Consider the following 16,809-nt stretch of genomic DNA (forward strand, 5'->3'; position numbering starts at 1 on the left):
TTTAAGCACGATTTAAGTTGGTTGGAATAAGCTTGAAATATTTTGCCAAATGTTTGGATTGCATCAAATTGCTTAAATCATTTACTGAAGAGCACATCTTGTGGTCAAGGAAAAGCATTAATATAAATATTGAAACAAATGTAACAAGCCAATAGTGCAAGTAAAGTTTGAAACAATTTATGGTAATATATGTGCTTAATTTAAAATTTAATTCTTGCTTAGATGACATAATCAGCTTTTTGAATACTGATATTTCTTTGTTCGAAGCCCTAAAAATGTGTGCATGCTAATTGTATATTTATCGGGCGTCTATCAAGTTCAACGTCGTTCCACCTTTTTGGCAATACATTTTACTGCCTGTTTTTTAGGCCAAACAACAAAGAACCAGCTCAATATCACACACGCTCCCATCTTGGGGCCATAAAGCATGCCGATAAGTGAATCGAAGGAGGTTACCATAGCCTCGCCCATTTTCAAGTGTGTCAGGAGTTGTGGTGGATCACTTTCAAGGAAGAAAAGCCATTCGGAAAGGCGTAAAAAATGTTGTAAAATAAGACAGTTAAATTATGAACGCTTAATTAACTGCGCTAAAGACCTCGATGGAAATGTGGCAAATAAATGTGGAAAAGTAAATCACGCGCGTCTTAAATTACATAAAAATACAGTTGTGGGGGAATAAATTATTATTAGTTTTCTCATGCGGCAACAACAACATCAATTAAACAGCAATTCAAAACAGCAACGGCAACAACAATAACGAGGAGTTAATTCATTTGTTAGAAAACTCAAACTGGCGTAAATAATGGAAAACTCCTAAATGAAAACCCAATGTACGCACATGCATGGAAAACCGAACTAGTGTACGAATTTGTTTTGCAGTTTTTCCATTTCTTTCATTGCGCAATTTAACGTGGCTGCTGCTTTTTTGCATCTCGAATTTGTTCGAGTTAATTATGAATTAGTCTCAGGCGAGTCAATAAAAAATATATGAAATTATAGAAAACACAGACACAGTAAGCAACAACAATAAGTATTTTGTATGAATTATAGTCATAAATGTTTATCATTCCAAATGAGCATCGTGCAAATCAAACGAAAACGTAAAATGGCAAAGTTGAGGGAGGAGTTGAAAGCCATCCAGGTATCCATCTCCTTCCTTTAAGAAACCATTGATGTACATGTGCTAACTCACCGAATTCCGCATCCATAGTAGCATTTGGCGTGGACCGCTCGTCACTTGGTAGGGAATTGTCGGCTGCACTTGAGGACACCTCCGCTGACGCTGGTGGAGATTGACGGGAGGTTCCTGCAAAGGACGATTGTATTATAATTGTTGTACAGTGCATCTTGGTGGTGGCCTGCTGCTTTCGTGTGGCAGGCATATCTTATCCCAAAACTATTGCACAGGAAAGAATAACAAAATGGTTTTGTGTCTTGTTTTCAAGTGTGCTACTAATACTGATCGAATTTTGGCATAGTTCTCCAAGAGGGCCTAGTTACTTTTACATCACTTTGATTCGGTTTCGATAACGAAAGTCTCTAATCTGAAGTGACCTGCACCACATATCCCCTTCCAGTATACCCCCCTTACCCATTCACCTGGTCACAAATGTTACCCAACACGCAAGCCTCACGCAATTAGTTGCTGATTGCCGGAGACGGCGACTCTCCGAATTGCGGGTGAGTGTGGGGCAAGTGACACACATTTTACATCTTATTAACTTGGCCAACAACCATGAGAGCCATGCCGCAACAACACCACAGCTAATGGCAAAATCTGGCAAGCACTCTGGAGTGAGGCTATATACACACTGACCAGCACAGCCGGTGGTTTAACTAATTAATATTCGCAATGTATGGGTTTTGCTGGGCTTCTTGAAAGCTGCAAAACAAATGCCTAGGTGTTTGCTTAGTGGCATCTACAGAATAATAACCATAACATGGCATTATAATAAATTATTTAGTAACTATGCAAAATGAATTCCCCTGCTAGAGCCTTATATTAATTTTCCTGTTAGCTACTTTCCTAAGATGCAATACTGCCACAGAAAAGTGTTGTGGCCCTAGCCCAACTGTAACTCTAATCTGCACCCGTTCTGGCCACTGTGCTCTTGGCCTTCTTGTTCCGGTCGGCTTGCGACATGGGGCAACCAAGTTCGCGTTGCCACCGGCTCACTTAGCGGTCGCTGCTCGTCTGCTTTATTGCCCCATGCTAATTTCCGCGAACCTAGCGAATGACGACGATAATGGCGCTGCTGATAGCTGGGTGAATGGCAACCCGACCCACAAAAGCACCCCAACCCATCAGCAGACCTTTGCTACTTGGCTAGTCTACTAACCCGTTGCCCGTTGGCTGCGCGACTGCTCCTGCAACTGCTGGAACATATTGGCCCTGGCCCGGACGCTGTTGCTCCGCGTCAGGCCACTGGGCGGTGTCATGGTGGTTGCGGTGGTCGTGGCGGTTGAGTTTGCAGATGCGGAAGCGGATGCGGCTGTCTCGTCGCTCAGCGACTGAATGGCCGAGTCCTCCTCCAGAGCGGACATCTCAAAGATGTGCTCGCTGTCCGTGCCAATGGATAGGGTTAGCTGCTCGCTGAGATTGATGCTGTCGTTGATCGAGTTCTGGCGTGCCAACAGCGAGGATTGCGCCAATGCGGAGCCACCAGTAGTAGCCTGACCGGCCAGGTGGACAACTCGCGGCGACTGCAGCGGCTGCGTGGAGCTGCGTGCCAGGCGGAACGAGGATCCCGCTCCCGAGTTCGTCGACGAGGACAGCAGCAGTGGGGCGGGCACGTGGCTCAGTGGCTGGCCGGTTATCGGGGAAATCAGCGGTGGGTGTGGTGCGTGGCTCAAGCGGATGTCCAGCGGCTTGGTGGGCTTGAAGGCCGAGCTGGCCGAGATGTCGAAGGGCGCGGAGTTGGCTTTGAAGCTGCAAGAGAAGAATATACAAGTTTATAAGCTATATCTATTTCATATTAATAAAACGTTTATTCTTTAATTTAATGGCATTACAATATGGTGAAATGTGTGTATACCATACACATTGTTTTGTTTTTGACTAAAAACTCTTGTTTTCCCTCGGCGCAGAAATTTACATAACAACGGGCTTAATACACTGTGAATCTCACTGTGAACATTCATCTCTAGCATTCTCCCTCGGACATAATTATAGGCAATTTTGCCCAACTTAATTATGTTTTAGTGGTGAAACTTTGGCGCTGGCGGCTGCTGCTTTTTTAGATTCACTGATTCACTGTAAGCCTCCAGGGGAGTGAAGGTAAAAGTTTACAAGCCAGAAGAATTAGCCAAACTCTTGCGGCAATAAAAAGCGAGCAGTGAAAGGTAATAGGTAATTGAATTGATGATAAGAAAAATAAAAGTTCAATATGTACTGCCGATTGTGCATGTTGTTCCACACACAGGCTCTCCACATAAACTTGCAAGTTTATCACCCTGCAAAGGCCTCTTGAACATTTTTCCTTCTATATTTAGTAGCTCACCTACAACTTGTTCGACTCTTGAGTTTTTCCAATATTTGTTTTGTTTATCAGGCCTATTTTCCACGCCTGGCGCACATCGAATGTTAAAAAGAGGAAGCGGAAAATAACAAAAAGACTAAAAATATACAACATTTTAATGCAACAACTAGCTAATTGGATTTCGGGTGAGGGCGGTCGAGGAAAAAAAAATTCTCTCGTTTAAATTTTAAACATTTCGAGGCACAAAAAACGGATGATTTGCAGCAACAGTTGCGAGAATTATAGGAAATATACGACTGTAGATTTCGAGTGATCTAATCGAAGAGGAAATATATAAAAAACAGCTCTCGATTTTGCCAACTTAGCGGATACACAAACCCACAAAAGCCATTTGGCGGAATATTTCACGGGCAAAAAACACGCATTTAGCACGCAAATTTATGCAGACACTGGCATTGCTGCTTAACAATATATAATTTAAATATATTTCGCCAATTTGGCAATTTGTAGCACTCGAATGTTGGAATTTTCATTTGGCTGCACAACTGCACACGTTCATGGAATTTATTTTTAGCGCATTACGAAATATATACATTTTCAAGAGAGCTGGGCGAGTAAACCAGCGCGATTCGTGCCACATTTCACTGATTTTCCAATGGATTTTCCCGAAAAAATAAAAACCCTCTTTATTTACTACCTTTTTCAATTCACACGCGGTATGCGAGCCCGTCTACCGGCAACTGGCCAGGAAATTCCGAAGGGAACGTGGTTTTCCTTCCACTAAGCACACATATAGAGAATATACTATCTGCTTCTGCACCTGATAACGCGAAGAACGAACGCGAAGACCGAGAAACGCGCAGCGATTTAGATGATAAATTTATCAGTTAGTTTCGATTTCTTCAACACACACTATTCACTGTTTATTTTCCTATCTGTGCGGCAAAGAATTTATATTTTTTTTTCCGATACGTCGATTCGAGTTTTTTACGTAAAAACGTAAACTATAGTTGATATTTCAGCGCTGCTGCGGGGATACGTGAAAATTGAAAAAGCGATCGCGAGCAACTGAGCGCAAAATTTGTACAAACAAAACGCCGAGCAGAAGAGCAGAGAACGTCGGCAGCGGAAAGTGGGTGGTGCGGTGGTGCGAGCTGTGTGGTTCGGTGGTGCGGTGGTGCTCTGCCGCCGTCGACGTCGCTGTCGGCAAATTTAAATTATTTTCAGCTTTATTTTCTTGCCTTTTTTTTTTTATTGCCCGTGCTTTATATTTATTTTGGTATGGTATTTTCCTTCTTTTCCGCCGTCTGTCTGGGAAATGTCTTCGTTGGCTTTTCTTTTGCGGTGGATTTTCCCTGACTCTTTCATTTTGGGAAAGAGAAATTTCCCGCAAGGCAAAGAGCAAACAAAATTGCATTCCCAACAATAACATAGCCTCCATAAAAAAAACAAAGTTCGAAGATCATTCAAAGTACATCCTAATGATTAATACTCATGTTTAACAATGCCAAAGCACAAAAACCTGTATTAATGCAACATAAAAGTGAATTATTTGTAGCCCTCTCATATTCATTAGGCTTATTTACAGAATTTGTGAATGGACCGACTGAGGTGTGACATACATGATTTATTAATAGAATGCCGATGCCGACTTGCAGACTATTTCTCAATGGGCACATAAAATAATTATTTCCCCATACGAAAACCTGCATAGATCTCAACGCAAAGTTCGTATTTTGACATATTTACGATTGGGCTATTAAAGTGATTCTTTTTGGCCATAAAACCGAAACCGAAAGGCAAAGTCTCGTTCGTGGCTGACTGACTAACTGTTCATTTTTTTTTGTTGGCTATCTTATCGGGAGATTAGAAAAGATACAGCATAACTTCGAATTGGACATATATGAGCTGTATCGATTTAATCGGCCAACACATGTCGCCGTGCACTTTTTTACTATCTCAATGCGGGCGATTATGGTTCGATTTTTTTCGCTTTTGCGTTGACAATTTTTTTGAGATTGATATTCGGTTTTCCTGTTACCGTTTTCTGATATACGCCTCAAACATTTTTTCGCTCTGACGTCGCTGCAGCAATAACATGGAACGACTGTCGCCCTTCCGGGAAATCCTCCTCGTCCAAAGGTTCGGTCACGGATAGATACCAGATAGAAGATACGAATGTATCTGTATCTCTGAACGCGTTCGCCCGCTGCCAACTACTGAATGCAACTGGCGAGTATGGGCAGCATAAATTTCACGGCACGAAGCGTCGGCAAAAGTGCAAAAGATATTGACAATACCGTTCGCTGAATGCAAATGTGACAGCCAGCGAGAGTGTGAAAAAAAACCAAAACACAAAAAAAAACAAAAGCCTTCCAGAACAACCTGGCTTATACTGTTATTGTTGGTTGATTTTGCCGTATTGTTGCTTTTTTTTTTTTGAAGGGGAAGGGAGTGCCAGAGTGGAACAAAAGGCCCCCCCCGAAAAGCAAAACCAACAATAATAATAACAGCAAAACACTCACTCGCCCAACAAACCCATAAAATGCTGACATAAAAACACAGTTAAACAACAAGAACAGGCAACTTTGAGGCGATGCAGATGGAAGTGGAAGTGGTAGTGGAAGAGGTGCCGCTCTATCTTCTAGTCAAAATTCTAAAATGCTTTTAGCAAAGAAACTGGGTTTACGAGCACAACATTGGCCAATCCGCGATTCGCAGAAATTACCCATTTCAGGTGGGAATCGTGGCCAACAAGTTGAAAAAAGAGCTAATTGTTTGGGAATGATGGTGTGATAGTACTTGATGGTTGTTCTTTCTCCCATCTCGTGTCGGTTTCACAAAAAGAATGCATCCAAAACTAAATAGAGACTAGGCATAGTTCTATGAAATAAATAAATAATCACCATACTTTCTACCTCCTCTATGCCTGTCCGCTCATATGAACATATTTCTATGGATGCCCCCTTCGAAGCTCGCGAATCCAATCGACCTTCTAAAATCGCTGGCCATTACTAACCTTTATTCGTATTTCGCGCACTCCCGAGTTCTTGTTGGCCTCAATAGTTGCGCAGGTAATTAGGCAAGCAATAAGCTGCTTAAGTGACACCAGCAACAGCCAGTCGCTTTGGGCCGAAAAAAAAAATTGAAGGCGGCAAAGAAAAGTGAATGATATGACAGCGAATCGAATTGAGGTCAGCAGCCATGGAGGATTTCATTGGCTTGTTCGCCAAACAAAACTTGTTGACATTTGGATGCGGAGCAATGGGAAAGCAATTAAACTACTGCCCAAATATCCGCGGGCGAAATGTGTTGAAGTTTTCATCAGAATCGGCTAGTTTATGGCTACGTGGTTAGCGGACTATGTCCACAGTAAAGTTAATTAAGCCGATCATGACTGGATTATAATGTCGGCTATGTAATGCTGGCGCATGAATAACCAAACAACTGCTACATTTTCCAGTTGACAGTGAGGCGGGTTTTTGTGGGCACCATGATGGTATAAATATTTATAGGCTCGGCCAAGTGCCAGCTAGAAATGTGCTCGCCGGACCAAAAATAGCAATGAATGCGAGTATATAGACAAATATTGTTCCACGCAAACACAGATACGGATACGGATTCAGATTTGGATTCGGATTCGGGGGCTGGAATTCTTGGGACCATCGAAGCGTGAACTGGCGTTCGCTGCAGAATCAGTTGACAGCTTGACGGGCCACACGACGTATGCGCAATTTGTGAGCGTGAATGTGCAATGGCAATTTGAATGGAAATTCTGGAAAACACTGCTCCGACAAGGATATTTATGAAGTTTTTCAGTTCAACCACATTTCAAAGGGTTTTATAAAGCGTATTACTTCTAAAACAAAGAGATGAAGCAATTATTTTAGACTTACAAGCTCATCTCCTCGTTGGTCACGGGCTGCGTCTTGTACCGCTCCCGCTGCAAATCCCTGCGCAGCACACTTGGCTTGAGTACCCTAGGTGTGGTGGTGGTTCCTCCCTGCTCCGATGACGATGCCTGCAGTGGCGATTCCCAGCTGCTGTTGGCTCCACCAGCCGCACGGGATGTGGGCGTCGACAGCATCTCCATGCGCTTGATCCGCTCCGCCACCGATATGCTTGTGGGTGTGGTCACGAAGTCCACTGGGGTGCTGGGCGCAGCCTGCGAGGTGGCGATGGCGTCCAGTGCAGCTGCCAAATTCATACCAGGCTGGACGTCTTGACGTTCCAGCGAACGGGTACGCCTCTTTAGCAAGCTCGGTGACGTGTTGGACTCGTCCAAATCATGCAATGTGGAACCGAGCGACCGACGCTTGGACGGCGAATCTGTCTTTAGGATTGACGATAGGGAATCGTTGACCTCGTTTTCCAAGCCACTCAAATCGAACTCCTCTCGACTGCTCTTGCGAGAGCTCTTGAGTATGGGCCGTATTTCATGTTCATCCGCCTCGCCAAAGGATTTCTTTTTGAGTATGGGCTTCGGCGGACGCACAGCCTCCTCGCTGGAGGTGCTCTCCTGCTTTAGAATGGGTCGTATCTCATGCTCCTCGCCATCCTCGTAGGTGATGCCATCATGGGCAGCCAGTTCAGCTGCAGCCAAGGTGACCGCTTGCGAAATGGAGACATGCTTGTGGCATCCTCCATCCGAGGGCGTGGATAGCGAGTCCTTTTTCTTAAGGATGCTGTGTGGCTGGCTCTCCGTGGCCGATGGGCAACCATCGCTCTTGCTGCTATCGTAGCTGCTCTGCTTCAGTATTCCATGTGCCTGCGCCGGACTCAGTCCAGTGCCCGCTTCCTCCAGGGAATTTCGCCTGGCCGACTTAATCAGAATACTTCGTTCGTCGGGCGAATGCGACCGGGAGTAGTAGCGTGATTCATCCAGACTCGATCTCTTCTTGAGTATTCCCTGCCGTTTGCATCGGCCAGCTCCGGCCAACGGATGATCCACCACGCTGGAAGAGAAGGTTACCGGCGAGGGATTGCTCGAAGCACTCGAGTTGCACTCGCCCAGTCCGTGCTCCTTCTTCTTCAGTATGGATACAATTTGGTTGGGGGCAGGTGGTGAATTCTGGTTCGTTGCCCCCAAAGCTGCTCCACCCTCATCCGTGCTCTTCCTGCGTATTATGGCTGACATTTTCTGGTTATCATCCAGCGATGGTTGTTGCTGCAGCGCCTCCGATTGCTCGGCAATCTTCTTGATCTCTGCCAGATCGGTTTTGGTCCTTTCATTAAACTTCTGGCTGACATTGCGGGCCCCTGGGACATGCAAAGGTCGTGGTGCAGGCAGCACAGCAGTCATGGTGCGCACTGGAACCTCCGGATGACGAACGGCTGGCACAAACTTTAGATACGGTTCGGATACGGAGTTGGTGGACTCGCTGCAGGAACTCTTCTGCGGCGTTAGCAAATCTCGCAGCGCTTCATCATCGCCTGGCACCAGGGGACGAGCCATTCCCAGCTCACGACGACGGCGTCGGCGGGTCGAAGAGGCAACCTCATCTGCAAGAGAAGATCAGGAATTAGCAACTTATTGGCGAAGGAAGCAGACTCTGGACATAACACGTGCATAACAATAAATAGGGAATCGGCACAGCTTGGATTTTAACATATTTTACACAAGTTCTTTCGGTGAAGAAGCTTTCTTGATGCAGCACAAAATGATTTAAGTGAAAATGTTGCAAATGGTATTTGAAATATGTGTTTTTCTGAGACGTTGGTAGCCACATGACGCTCGAAGATCGAATGAATCATAGTGAGGTATCTCACTATTTGCTGCGGCCTCATTGGAATGCCTATTCAGGCTTGAAGGCGTTCCGAATTTGGTGCCCTGCTGTTTATCTCCCCGTGGGTCTGCTGTTTGCTGCACTGCATCCGTTGCTGTTGCTGTTGCCAACTTACCGCCATCCTTGGTGGCTTCCTCGGTCAACGAACGATTCAAATTCGATTTCCGTTTGGCCGACTTGTCGCGATCTCCCAAACGACGTGGTGATACCTCGGGCTGCAAATTATAGATTGATCAATAAGTTAATCAACGAGAACTAAATTTAAGCAGATAAACCACTTAAGAACCTTCGGTTTAACCTAACACTTTAATGTCTAGTGTGGTTTATCTTATTAAAAGTCGATTTTTTCCTTACCGTTCGCTTTTGCTTTTGCACAGGACTCAGTTGCAAATTAGCCAAGTGGTCACGTCGCCCGTTCTCCGTATTCTCGGTGCTCATCGTGGAGCTACGTGGTCGCATCCGCAGAGTGCATTCCGCCGTAGCCTTGTGCGGACTGACTGCTCCGCCCGTGAAGTGCAGTTCACTGAGACTCTGCTTCATCGAGATGTCCGAGCTCACGGCCACCAAAGGCTGTCGCCTTTGTGTGGGCGGTGTGTCCACTGGATGGGAGGCGGATCTGGCCGGGACTCGGTTGGAAGTGGCTGAAGCGACTGGCTCCGAGGCGAATCCACTGGTCGCACCACCTGGCGACTTGGGCGACAGCTCCGAGCTGCTCAGACGACGATGTGGATGAGCTGAAGCTGATCCGTTGGCGGCAACTCTTGGCGATACGGGCGAGCTGTAGCGCTGGCGCTGCTCCTCTTCCTTCTTTTTATCTGCGGATTGGGTTGGAGAAAAGGGAAACGCACACGATATTGAGGATGATGAAATGCAGGCGTGGCAACACAGAGAAAAACGTACAACCATTCTCTACAACAACTATTACCAATTTTAAGACACATTTGAGTGATTGTTTTTATTTTTAACCCAAGGTTGTTAAAAGATGAAAGGAAATCTAATTGTTGTAAATATTAATTGAAACTGATATTGTTGTAATTATTAATTAACACTGATATTGTTATAAGTATTAATTGAAACTGATATTGTTATAATTATTAATTGAAACTAATATTGTTATAAATCTGAATTTAAACTGATATTGTTATAAATCTGAATTTAAACTGATATTGTTATAAATATGAATTTAAACTTATATTGTTATAAATAAAATTGAATCTTAAAATCTGTGATTATACACGCTTTAATTCAAAGACATGAAGTGAACCTTTGATTATTCAAGTCTGGTTGCATGAGAAAGTTTGTGTGTTAGCAGAAAACAAAAGTGCACACAAAACAAACTACAGTGGTTAGGCTACGAGGGTAATGGATTTGGGCAGATGGAAAACCTGATGACCTCCACCAATTCGGGGTTGAAGATGGACTGGGAGTTGAGGAGGAAGAGGTGAAGGAGTAGAAGGAGGAGACTCACCAAGCGCGGCGGCGCGCAGACGACTCGCCTTGGTGGTGCGAACCGCTGGCGAGGATTGGGGCGAGGTGGTCGAGGAGGAGCAGCTGCCGCCGCTCAGCAGCGGACTGGCAATGGCCTGCGGAGGCGCAATGGTGGACTGGCACTGGCTGCCAAGGAGCAGCGGCGACAGCGGATTCTTGCGACGCTTGATGGGCGAAGCAGCAGCAGCAGCAGCAGATGTTGCAGATGTTGCTGCTGTGCCGGTGGATGTGGCTGCAGCAATGGATGTTGCTGCTGCAGATGCGGCTGTCTTAAGCACAATTAACGGAGCTTTGTTGGCATTAGCTAGGGGCGGCATGGGCGTGGCGTGTTGCTGTTTGCTATTGCTATTGTTGTTGCAAGTGCTCTTGCTGCTGGTGTTGTTGCTGTTGCTGCTGTTGCGTTGCCGCGCGTTGCAGTTGTTGTTGGTGCTGTGGCTGTGACTGTGACTGTGGCTGTAGGTGCAATTAATACTGCATTTGCCAGCTTTTCCTCGACTTTGGCTGGCTGCTGTTGCATTTCGATGTATTTTTGTATTTTTTTAGGAGGGTAAAATGCGTGGAGTTTGTTGTTGTTTTAGTGAGACATTAAAGCTTATGATTGCTGCTTGTTGTGGTTGCTGCTGTTGCTGTTGTTGGTGCTGTTTTTGTTTTGTTTTGGTTTTGGATTGCATAATGCAAATATGGGTGTCTTTGGGGGGGGGGAAAAAAGCAGCTCCAATCTAATGGCTAGCTGGCAAAGATTGATTGGTGTGGTGACAAACACGCAGTAGTTGCGAAAGTCTCTGGGACAAAAGAAATGCATTAGGCACAAAACGAAAGTTTTCGAGTCGATCTCAGGTCATTAGGTCTCTTTTTAACGATGATGTATTAACTTTGTGGTCTTTATTGGACATTAAACTGACAGAGCCAGCGATTAGATTATCGTCCAGCGATTAGATTTCGTTCACAAATAAACCAGAATTTACGACTCGCCGAAGAGGTGAGTGTGGGAACTTTGCGTAAATGTTTCAAATCGAAAATACCATAAAAAAGTATTATCCCAGTTTTGGGCATCCACTTTGTGATGTATCTGTGAAAGACCTTCTGTGATTTCTCAATACATTCTTTGCAAACAAAACAGCTTGAAGCAATGTAATCCATTTCAACTTTGATGTTTTGCCCCCCAAAGTGGCAAAGTGATGGCTTATGTAAAACCCCAAAAAATATTTCATAATCCACCCAGAAGACGGGCCAAAAGAAATGGGCAAAAAAACAACATATTTCGTCAAATCATCTGCCAGCATCTCCGGGTTCCGCCCGTTCATTGCCTTCTGCTGCCTGCCAAAGATCAGTGAACGCTCTAAACTTTGTGGGGCGATCGTTGGCCCTCTAGACGGCTGGCAAAAATCAAATTAATTCCACATAGAGTGAATCAAAAAACTGCCAAATTGGTAAATATTGAAATCAATACGCGCAGTGGCAAAACAAAGGCCGCATCATCTCCATCATAGTTGTTTATTGGTTTTTTGGCAGCTGCGCGTTCTGTGTGGCCGCAAATGCTTACAAAATCTTTCCGATTAAACGGAAACTTCCCATAACCGTGTGATATGCAGATCTATGTCAACGATCTTCGGGCGGACTTTCTCAAGAGCCCGAAATCCGTTATGCCAGAGATGCACAGATACAGAGAGACGACTGTCAAAAATTTATGAAACCCTTGTCCAGCTATTGATAATAAACCCGGTTCCGATACGATCCGATCCAATACGATTGAATCCATTCATTGATAAATAAAATGAAAATTGGGCACAGCTTTCGTCAAAGAGCGGTCTGGTTGGGTTTTGGTTGGGGTCTATTAGCAATTTTATGGCATCTTTCATTTGCCTAAGTTGCGTGAAGTCTGGGCATCGATTTTAACAAATGACAAACAATTTTATTCATTTATACAAAACAGAGAGGAGTTTGCAAAAACATTTCTTGGGAAACACTGAAGTCATAATGCGAATAAATGCGAAAAATTGCGCAAATTATCTTATATAATTCGGCCTGTTAGACTTTTCTGACAGCCGAGAAACCTCGGCAGTCAAAACATTGTGGAATTGATTCGACTTGAATCGAGTTGCTCAATTGCAATTTGATTTAAATGTTTTGACCGAAGGTCTCATGAGCCAAATTAACATTTGTCTAGAAAACGTTTTCGCTTGATTGGCAAGCCGACAAAAATCTAATTTAGTTTAAATTGCTTTTAAGTGTCTTAAGCAAAAGAAACAGAGACGAAGAAACTCGGCGACTCGCCTCTTCCGATGATGGAGTTTGGCTTTATTTTTCGGCTAATTTGCAAAAAACAAAAAGAAAAAAAATGTTGACAGGCCCACGGTTCAGGGCTGAATCGGCATGGGGCGGGCTAATTACCGAACTTTGGTTGGGAAAGTTTCCCCAAAGAATTAATGAATTTGTAATGTTCGCAAAGTGGGGTAAGCGAAGCTAAATTAAAGTGTGAGATCAGAAAACGATCAGGGGAAATAGGCAGCAAAGACATAATTTGTATAGATTTCGATACTCAAGATAAATTTAACTAAGGCTTCAATGCTAAAAGATCGTCTGAGGTAAACTTAAATAAGGTTTTATTACTCCAATCTAATTACTAATAAACCATTAGTCATATGTGAGCCTTGAAAAATGGATGGCTAAGACTGATGAAAGGCCTAAATATGATTTTATAGACCCAACGCGTGGGCTAATTTCATGATCTACTGAACTGTGTAATTAACCCACTACCTATCCAAAAATTAATTAAGAACGATATTGCGATCATATAACTACAATTTGATTGGTGTTGATCTACAAAATTTTAATGATAAATGGTGGACAAAGGGGTAATTTGATATTAATACCCCAAGCAAATAGCGCTAAAGGAGATCTATAAGTTGCTGGGGATAAAAGATAAATGGAATGCTCTCCATAACAATGAAGTTTAAACAGGATGCGTGAAGTAAGCGGCAAGCAGAGTTTCAAAAAGTTCCCAAGGGTAATAAAGAACCTTGCATGGGAAACTGCAGTTTGGAAAGCAAAGGAGCAGTAAGCAGGATCAGTGAGGACATTACAAAACGCTCATGGACGAACTGGAACTCGAAACACAAACAGGCAACAAACACAGAGACGTCACGCAAGCAACAACGAAACACACAGATAGAGATTCAAGGACTCACCTGAGTGGACAGATGCAGTGGGGCAGGAGCCCGGGACGATGTCTTCTGCCGGCGGTGGTGGCTCGATGGTTAGAGCCTTAGGAACTTCAACTGGAGGATGTCGCTGCTGGTCATGGGTCATCACAGTGGTGGCTGCCGTCTCATAGGCGGAGCTATTCCCGTTCGCCGACGAGGATGGCGGATCAGCAGCACCACCTGGCTTATTCCGTCTGCGGGTGGGTGAGGGTGAACTGCTGGAGGAGGAGTCGTCACTGCGATGCAGCGGCGGAGGCGGGGAGTGTCCGGCGGAACTCTGGCGACTGGCGGAACGCGTGGTGCGCGTTATGAATCTGCGAAGGCGGTTGGATTACTTTATTATATTTGCTGGCACCAACTCCACACACACATTAAGCGGTTTCTAAATTAATTTAGTTACACGGAAATAAACACGCGACGTTGCAGTAGAAATATCAGAACAGCGAAACAAAATACGATCGCTGTGAAACGAGATATCCATCCGACAGATCGCAGATACAGAGATACAAAGATACAACTCTCGAGAGTTCCGCTAAATGCGGCACGGCTAGACGGCAGCAAACACGCTCGGCAACTGCCGCCGGCTCGCCCAGCAAACACAGTGGAAACCCACGGAGCTGCTTTTTTGTCGGTTATTTGTTTTTGTTGGTTTTTGCCTGTTGTTGTTGTTGGTTTATTTTGTTTTTTTTTTTTTGGGTTTTGGGTTTTGCCGCTTGGTATCTTGCAGATACACAGAGAACAGCAACAAAGTCACTCCGCCGAGCAACGAAATCACTCAAAAGCGAAAAGAGAGCGCAGCTAAATTCGCACATTTGCGCCAGGTAGCAGCGGTATTTGTCAGATACAAGATATATCTATATATATATATATACACACACAAGCCGTGGCTCTATCTGCAGGCCGACCGTCAAAGAACAAAGCGTAACAAGTCTGTTATTGTTATGGATTGGTGTGACTATTGCACGCATGCGCAAAAGGCAGTGCGCAGGTAGCTCGCTAAGAGTATCTCAAGCGAAGTATCTCAAGCAAAGTATCTCGAGCAAAGTATCTCAGAGTCTGTAAATGATATTCACATTTAGCTAAGCCACTTCCTCATCCACGGCTGACAATGCATCTTTTGCCCATATCTGTTTAGCGAGCGAGTGAAGAATTTTGCAGCTTGTCGCAGACATTCAATCAAGCGCAAGACTTCGTCTAGCTGTCCGCTTTGTCCGTCCGTTTGTCAGTTTGTCCGTTTGTTAGTTTGTCTTTCTGTGAGTTTGCTTGTACATTGTATTTCCTTTGGTCTTCAGTCAGGTAGACAAGCTGCACATTTAAATGTCGCGACGCATCAATGTCACTCTTTTTGCTTTGCGTACTTTATGATGTCTCGTGCCTGGCGATCACAGATACACAGATACAATATCTCTCAGTCCGTCCTTGTAGAGAGGTAGGCCATGATTATATCGATAATCCCGAGGGAGTGATATTCCAGGCTCGCGAAAGTAGGTTAAGGGATTAACCCAAAGAAAATAATATGTCTGACTTCGGGATAATATTTGTTGGAGAAAAACCCACAATAATTGATATGAAAACTGTATTGATATACAACTTAAGGAAATACTTTTGTGGGCAAGGGCTTAGGATGTCTGCTTTATTTCGACAGTATCTTATTATGTGTAATTGAAGAAAAATAGTCAGACAGAAAGTGAAAGTAGGAAGCCCAAAATAAAATCATAGAAATAATCAATTTGACAGAAAGGGAATCGGGTTGAATTTAATTGTTTTTTTTAGATTTCGATACAGCAATTTCAGCAATCAACATTTGGGTTGGACTTCTTGGAACCTCTTTTTCAAGGGTATTCCCCGGGCCTTCAATCTCCGCTGTGATCATCATTACGATCTTCGTCTGCCTTGCGCTCAGTTTTATATTCTTGATGCTTGACTTTGCCCGTCCGTCAAATGGAAATTTCCATAAATTGTATAAATTGCTAGAGACACATGTATGTATGACGTTTCAGCTACTGGATGTCCGAGAACTTTCCAACCCGTTGGAAAATCTCAGGGGGAAAAAGGAAAAGTGATAATAACCAGTTCGTGGAGGCTGCTTTTTTTTCAATCATTTTGGTGGCTTCACGTTTTATTTTTGGGAGTCGCCCCACAGCCACAGCTGCGATGAAAGCGAAACCAGGACTAGACCATCGCCGATCTGGGCCAGGCTAACTGGCGATCTGGCCAGCTGGCCATTAAATGGATACCCAAGCAGACGCAGCAGGTGATCGGATGACGGTGTTGACACCGCAAACGGCCCAAACGGGGCCCCAGATAAATTCCACACTTAATTGCTGTGCATTCAAATTTTTTCCTCGTCGAGATTCTACATTGAATGCATTTTTAGAAAATTGTCTCTTTCGCTCTTTTCTTCCCCAATCTTAATTTCTTTAATGCTGCGCGCGTGTTTTTTATGAGGCATTTTTGTAGCGAAAGCCTATTGGAAAAACTTGTCGCTAGTTTCGGGTTTTCGGGCTGTAAAGCAGGTGCTTTCTACGCCGGATTTCTTTTGGGGGATCCAAGAAGGAGGAGGAGGAGGAGATGGCGGGTCCGAGGTTGGGGGTCACAACAGCGTCAACGTGCCATTCGCTTTGATATATCACATTATAATTGATGGAACCAAACACCGGCTGCCGCTGCGAATTGCACTCCACGCACTGATGCGATTGTCGAAGATGTCGCCGCTGCGATACGATCCCAAACCGAAAACCCAAAGACCATTCCCAATTCCAATCCCAATCCCAATACCAAATCTCAACCCCAAGACAATGGACGACGTAACACCCGACAGAAAAAAGGCGAACAATACATGGATTTCGTTTG

At 44.4% G+C, this 16,809-nt stretch overlaps 1 protein-coding gene across 17 annotated transcripts in view; it reads right to left on the reverse strand.

Annotated features, from left to right (window-relative positions):
* Nucleotides 1-16,809, reverse strand: part of LOC120447831 (supervillin) — a 114,278-nt gene that overhangs the window by 37,789 nt on the left and 59,680 nt on the right. For 8 of the 17 annotated variants that reach the window (XM_044005959.1, XM_039629418.2, XM_039629420.2 and 5 more), the window contains 7 exons: nt 13,942-14,270; nt 10,734-11,261; nt 9,620-10,080; nt 9,381-9,480; nt 7,376-8,981; nt 2,340-2,929; nt 1,193-1,306 (listed from right to left, as the gene is read on the reverse strand). In XM_044005959.1, the coding sequence (XP_043861894.1) occupies nt 1,193-1,306; nt 2,340-2,929; nt 7,376-8,981; nt 9,381-9,480; nt 9,620-10,080; nt 10,734-11,261; nt 13,942-14,270 (3,728 nt within the window). Of the gene's footprint in view, nt 1-1,192; nt 1,307-2,339; nt 2,930-7,375; nt 8,982-9,380; nt 9,481-9,619; nt 10,081-10,733; nt 11,262-13,941; nt 14,271-14,356; nt 14,539-16,809 lie in introns of those variants that run through there. The other 9 variants (XM_039629419.2, XM_039629434.2, XM_039629424.2 and 6 more) reach the window with 4 other exon arrangements.

The sequence above is a fragment of the Drosophila santomea genome, chromosome 3L (genome assembly GCF_016746245.2).
Source record: "Drosophila santomea strain STO CAGO 1482 chromosome 3L, Prin_Dsan_1.1, whole genome shotgun sequence".
Taxonomy (NCBI): domain Eukaryota; kingdom Metazoa; phylum Arthropoda; class Insecta; order Diptera; family Drosophilidae; genus Drosophila; species Drosophila santomea.